This window comes from Limulus polyphemus, unplaced genomic scaffold (genome assembly GCF_000517525.1).
Source record: "Limulus polyphemus unplaced genomic scaffold, Limulus_polyphemus-2.1.2 Scaffold934, whole genome shotgun sequence".
Lineage (NCBI taxonomy): Eukaryota > Metazoa > Arthropoda > Merostomata > Xiphosura > Limulidae > Limulus > Limulus polyphemus.
Window position 1 is genome coordinate 122,924 of NW_013666544.1, and position 7,241 is coordinate 130,164.

Here is a 7,241-nt window from a genome sequence, read left to right on the forward strand (position 1 = left end):
TGTATAAAAATACATTGAAAGAGGGTAGGCTTTCTTATTCATGTTCTGCTTTGTTTGTTTGGGGTTAAGTGCAAAGCTACACAATGGGCTATCTGTGCTGTGCCCACCACGGCTATAGGTCAATGGTTCTCAACCTTTTCCAATATCATTCACCCCTACAAGTTTTTCACAACAGTTCACTCACTCCAGTTCGAAAAAAGTATTAAATTAAAATGCAAAATTCTTTATTATGACTTAAATATACATCAAACTACAACTAGAATCAATACAACATAAAATAAACAAAAGAATAAATGTATTTATCAAAATAGAACTAGAATAAATAATAATAACTGATGATTTTTTTTGCTCTTGAACTTGTTGTATCATTGAAAATACTTATTTACCCCATCACTCTCATTCATCATGATTCTGATCTCATTAGTCCCCCCTCTTGGTGAACCAGTCACCCAGTTAAGAAGGCCAAAGAAGCCAACAACCAATACTGTGTAAAAAAAAGTGATATCAATGCTTTTTCTTTATTGTGAAAGAAATTTGTACATCTGCATTACAATGGAAAATTCCAACACCTTTCGGTATTCAATTTTCTGAATGAAAATATTCTGCTTAACTGCTGATATCTGTTATATTTTAAAATGTAAATATAAATAATAAAATGCACTGCATATAAAAAGTAATCATAGTAAAAACTGCACTTCCAGGTTTTGTAACTACATTTTGTAACTCTGGTCATGAGTACTTTACATTTGGCAGAGAGGACACTCAAATAATGTAAAACTAGATCAAAATAGGTCTTTCATATACAATGTTGTTCTCTGTGTCAACCTTGAGGTTTGTATAGTTACAAGTTAAAGAGCCAATGTAAAACAAACTCTTTGTAAACTCGAAACGATTCAATGAATGTTTGCTAATAGTGTATTTAAAATTTCATTGTGCCAGAGACTGCATTATGTACTGTCACAATAATAAGTTGTTGTACTTTAACCTACATTTCCAGTTATCTCTGTAGTACTTATCATATTTTATAATATGTTTACTTCACCTGATAATTCTAATCTCTCAAATAATGTATACATACTTTATTCCCATAAATCAAATTTCTACATACATGTACAAACATGTTATGTCATGTTTATTCTTCCTTCTTCAGGCGTTTGTTTTCTTTGTAAACTACAACTTATTCTAACTCCCTGATAGACCCGCCCCCCTCTTCCATCTCTGGGTGCAGAAAGGTTTACGTTTAAGTAAGATATTACTTAACAAAACTAAAAGTTATGAAGCTCCAAGATAGTCTCTCAGACTTATATTTATTACAGCTCAACAATTTTGACAATAAAAATACCAAACTCAAATGGTTTGTTTGGTCAGATCAAAGAAATTATTAGGTTCAAGAGGGTTCATAATATAGAACTGCTGGTTCTAAATTCACAAACTTCATATGCAACACTGTTTTGTCACTATCTTTAAATTATGACCACTATGTTCTACATTGACACTTTCAGGGAAGAAAATATGACATACAGAAAAACATGCATGTTTGGCTACATGTATGGTTAATACAATAGTCAGGTGAAAAAGGGAGTATGCTTCAGACTATTATAAGTCATTTGTGTCTCAAATGTTGTAACAGATAGCCAATGCAACACACGGTAACAATGCAACTACACTTTAATAGAAGAAACATGGTAACAGCATACAAAAAGACTGATAACACATAGCAGGTGATAAAACTTTCAATAAGAGGTTCACATATACATGGTTTGTAGCAACAGACAGCAAGATTACTATATAACATGTGGCAAGAACATGCAACAAGACATATATATATATATAGACATTTGTAAAAGAAAAAAATAAAATATTTATAGACTAAGTCTTTTTTTAAACATTACCTCATTGTTGTTGATGGTGTCAACAGTCTTCTGAGCAGGATCTTGTTGTAACAAGAGAAGTCTCCCACATATATTGAGAAGCACATTTTCTCCACTTTTTCCAGACCATATAACTGAAAAAAATTAAAAGCATAAAAAATACCTTATCCGATAAACATGTTCACTATCAAAGTGATAAAACCTCACAATACATACAAAATGTAAAATACTAAAACATTTTTATTCCTGTGAACTAAGAAAAATATAAATAATGCAAATGGTGAAAAATCAAATAAAAACTACTATGTATTAAGTACACAAGTTTGCAACATTGCATGTAAAACTGAATTAAATACCAAATATCATACCCGATTCTGTTCTGAGAGAGGTGAGCAATGCTGATACAACACAGGCTGGATGAACAACAAGGTTGGACAAATCAACTTCTACAATCTTTGCAATGTGCAGACTATTGCCTATATAGAGTAGAGAACTCTATAATTATTTTTTAGCAGCTAAATAAAACAACTGTAACAGTGTAATGCTTTCAGTTTCAAAATTATGATATCCAAGTTGATCTTCATGGTCAAATGAATTAATTTAGTTCATAATCTTTTTGTTAGATGCACACAGACTGTATTTTATACTCAATATACATGACAAACTTATAAACACTAATAGCTTGTACATTTTATCACACAATTGCAACAAAAAATAATAAAACTACTAATATCAATCTACCTTAGTCTTTACAACAACCAACACAATAAATACATACCAGTTCCAAAAACAAAAGACTGAAAATATTTTTCAAAAGAAACCTTTAACCATCACTGTCATTGAAAAAAACAAAACAAGAAAAATGCAAAGCGACCCTTAACTTAATTGCACAGAAAGAAAAAAAACTAGTACAAAAGGACCGCAGTACAACCAAAACTAAAAATAACAACTGCACTAAGTTTTCCAACTGTGCACATTTGACATTTCAGTTATGCAGCCATGCCATGCATGTTTGACTTTATATTTTGTACCATGGTGTATATTGTAATAATTCAGCAATATGTCCCAGTAATGTATGTGTTTGTTATTTCACCTGTTATACTAGAAGCATATACACATCAGTTTTATTTTTATACTACTGCATGTTGATTCTAATGAATTCCTCAATTACACAAAGTAAATGAGACGCAAAATCAATCAGCATTCAATAATGTCAAATTTCATTTTTTCTTACTTAGGAAATTCAGTTTTTAAAATTTTCTTCTATATGAAATTCAGTTTGAAGGAAAATGTAACCTCACATAAAACTACACATGCCTTATACTTAGTGACATTTATAATAAGAGTCAACCAAAGTGAATACTTTTGAGAGTAAGTTTAAGTTAGTTTTCTTGGCTTACATTGTAAATGTAACCTCACATAAAAGCTACACATGCCTTATACTAAGTGACATTTATAATCAGAGTCAACCAAAGTGAATACTTTTGAGAGTAAGTTTAAGTTAGTTTTCTTGGCTTACATTGTAAATGTAACCTCACATAAAAGCTACACATGCCTTAACTATCAAATGAAATTTATAATCAAAGTCAACCGAAGTGAATACTTTTGAGAGTATTTGCTTAGACGAAGGCCAAACAATCATTCTACACGCCAAATTATTAAGATAGCAGTTACAAAAACAACAATACAATTAAGTTTCCCAATTACTTTTATGCATATTTCTCTAGATTTCAGAAAGTTTTGCCATCAATGAACTTGAAATCCCAGAATCCAACAAGTCATAATAATAAAAGTACAGCTTACAAAATATCCAAGTAATAGATTTCGATAATCTTTCAAATGTGAAGGACAGGAACAATACATTTTGTTGATGCAAGATTTTACTATGTATATTTTAAAACAAACATGGTGCTTAACATGCAAATAACTTTACAGTGTTGACTGGTTATTAAAGCACTGTGCATGTGCAGTTCCGATCATACTGTCTAATGTCGTGCATGGGATGCTTCATCTATTGTAATGTGCTCTGTTTATATAATGGTCATCAGGAATACAAAACGTCTTAGATATCATGCTTCTGAGTTATGAAATATTAGTGGATGTAGTTTCAACAGATTTAGTCACCTAGGTGATGAAGCATGTTGTCAAGACAATGTGGCTTCCTTACTGAGAAATGGCTCATCTTCTTTTTTGCTGAATTGAGTAAAAAAAAATCCTATGAAGTTGGAATATTAGTTTCAACATTGGTATATAAATAAAAGTTAAAAAAAAAAAATCATTCAAATTCCAAAAATATGACTGGATACTTCCAAGGCCTACTTCTGAGAAAGTATTCTCCAATGTTTTTGCAGACCAAAGTACCATTCATAAATAGTCTCACACTTAAGACTACAGCTCATTTACCAGTGTTGGGGTTTATCATGGCCAGGTGTGAGGGTAAATAAAAAATGAATCCACCATTACATCAGAAACATCTGTGTACATTTTCACATGCTATTATGCTATCCTAAATTAACAATTAGTGTTAACGTAAGTGTAAATATTATGTATTTCTGACCTGTGTTTCTTGAGTTGTTTATCTTTCCTTCAGAAATAAAAGCATTTTTAAATATGTTTTATTGAACAAATATATTATTTGTAAATATACAGCTATGACGTCATACAGATACTCCACTAATAACATGGGTGTTTTTAAGGTTTATTAAAGCAAGAAAATTAGGAAATGTAGAAGCAAAATACAACTAAACAGGAAAGAGGAATTAAGAACCTAAAAAATAATATCCCTCTACTTTTGGTATAAAATAAGATTTCAAAGAATATTTTCAGTTACCAATACACAAAGAAAAGTCTTTAGTAAGGAAATGGCTAAGAATAAAAAAGTTATTATCAATTGAAACAATAAAATCCATGTGAAAATTGACCTGTGAATGTTTTTTTAATTAGATATTTCTATATACATATCAGTGTATGCATCTCTTTTTAAATTAGTTTTGGAAATTCTATTTTATATACAACTACAGAACAATACTTACACAGATCAATAACTGAGATAATATCAATATTAGTTTACAATCACAATGTTAAAAAAACATGTAGGTTCAAGAAGTCTTGATAGAAATTAATAAAAACCCTATAACTCGAGTGCTTTCGAAAGGTGTACCTTTCTTCTTCAGGGGTAAACTGAAGAAGAAAGGTCCACCTTTCAAAAGCGCTCGAATTATAAGGTTTTTATTCAGTTTACAATCACAAATTTTCAAAGCCTGTTCTTCATGATGAATATTTCACCACTTTAGAAGTACCAAGACCAACATAAGGTTTTACTTAATATTAAGACATGATCACATTTCATATATGTTTTCTGGCTGCATTGGTTAGAGATTTATGAAAAGAATTACAAATAACGACAAAAAAAATCTATAAAACCCACAAACTTGTCACCTACTTGTTGGACCATCTTTTTCCTTCAACTGATACATGGTTAAATGAGAGTCTGCTAAAAAGGCTAGCAGACGATCTCCGAGTGCTGACAACTGTAGAACTTGTGTGGGTACCTTAGCCACCCGGACAAAATGATTGTCTAGCTTTGTACCCTGAGGATAAATCCTAATCTGAAAAAAAAAAAAACAGAGAAGGAAAAATGTTTTTCAATAATTTTGTTTGCTTACTTTTGTATTAGACAATACAGCATTTTGGCTTCAAGGTAGATTTTTTTATTAGTCCATAAATGTCTTTACAAAGATAAACTGAATTGTGGGGAAAAGTACATTCATTACATAGTATAGATGAACCATATATGTTTCTCCAAAGTAAAATTAATATACCACTAAACAGTTGGTACTTAAAAACAGTATCTATAAAACATAATATATGTTGCAATGACTAATATGTGTTTTCTAAAAAATAGAATTAAATCTTTCAGTAAATATAAGAATGATTAAAACTCACACTGAAAAAAAACAAAACAGAATTTTTACAGAAACTGAAATTTTGATATTAAAGGTGTTTTATTACAATGTTTATTTAGCCTAATATAATAGCTGGACTGCAGTTTTATTTCAAACTTTCTTGTAATGGTCAAATGAGTAAAAACTCACCTCATCTCTTGTATCTCTAAGATTGAAACACCCTAACACAATGTGATTGTGCCACCACAGTAACCCTCCCATCACAACAAAATCCTGTTCCTGTATGGGAAAAGTTTCTGTTTTAATGCTTATGCTACTAACCTAACCCAATAACATACCTAAAAAAAATCTATTCTGAGCATACTCTTAACTCTATTGCCACAGGCATCATTTACTGTCCATGTAACAAAGATTTAGTGACTTGTATTCAGATTTTTATTAAATTAATTTTTATTTATGGTATACCAATTAGTGTAGCATAAAATCTTAGCTAATAGTCCATATTTTAATAGCATACAAGTTTTATGTTCTTAATTTTATAAGGCAATATAAACAAAAAATCCAGTATTTCCTCTATTTTATCCACCACCCTTCCAATAAGTACAAAATTAAATGTAAATTACTCACTATAAAATCATCATTGCTGAGACAAACCATAATTTTTATAGCCTTCAACTTTGTTTGGTTACAGGGCTATCAAACAGAAAATCAGAACAGTCTTGCCACACCCACCTATCACATCCTCTGTTTCGGGATTTGTTAATAGTTCTCTTTAACATTTAATTTTATAATATCTATAACTATACAAGAAATACAATGTTTTTATCTATCAAATGACATATTGTATTACATTGTTTTCTGAATGAAGAATTGTTAATTTCACTGTTAGTACAAGCTTGGTTCCCACAGGAAAGATAATGACTAGATTGGATGAATTTGTAATGGCTCTTGTTGCACAGTTAGAAAGCCAGAAAAAAAATTGTCACAGTTAGGGGATACTGTCTACTTTTTGCATGTTATTATTCTATGTTCTTTGGTGCATTATCCAATTGAATAAAAATTCCTTAGTGCATTACTAGCATTAGTATAAAAAAAAGTAGGGTTAAGTGTCATTGACAGTTGACAACAGAAAAAATAATACTTGGGTAACTTATTTCTTGTTTATTCTTTAATCATTATTATAAATGTAATTATAATGTAATAATATAGATCTCTTTAGGTTAGATTAGGTAAAATAAATAATAATATAATAAAAATGTTTCATGAGGCACACATGCAAACAGCTCGTGGGTGACATAATTTGATAGCGTAACACAAGTTCCACGTTCTCCAAGTGATTTATGACTTACAATGCCACGAATAGTAGTTAGACACAGTTCAAAGGGCATAAAACAATAAAATTTAATTATACATAGATGTATACTGTTACGAGTTTAAAGCTACTTAGGATAAACGAATGTGGTTT

The 7,241-nt window shown here is 30.3% G+C and overlaps 1 protein-coding gene across 1 annotated transcript in view; it reads right to left on the bottom strand.

Moving 5' to 3' along the window:
• The window catches only part of LOC106461321 (RAB6A-GEF complex partner protein 1-like), a 63,971-nt gene that overhangs the window by 24,676 nt on the left and 32,054 nt on the right, over positions 1 to 7,241 (bottom strand). The window contains exons 15-19 of the mRNA XM_022388189.1: positions 5,966 to 6,055; positions 5,314 to 5,479; positions 3,996 to 4,064; positions 2,240 to 2,347; positions 1,893 to 2,005 (exon numbers count right to left, since the gene is read on the bottom strand). Of these exons, the coding sequence (XP_022243897.1) occupies positions 1,893 to 2,005; positions 2,240 to 2,347; positions 3,996 to 4,064; positions 5,314 to 5,479; positions 5,966 to 6,055 (546 nt within the window). The remainder of the gene's footprint in view (positions 1 to 1,892; positions 2,006 to 2,239; positions 2,348 to 3,995; positions 4,065 to 5,313; positions 5,480 to 5,965; positions 6,056 to 7,241) is intronic.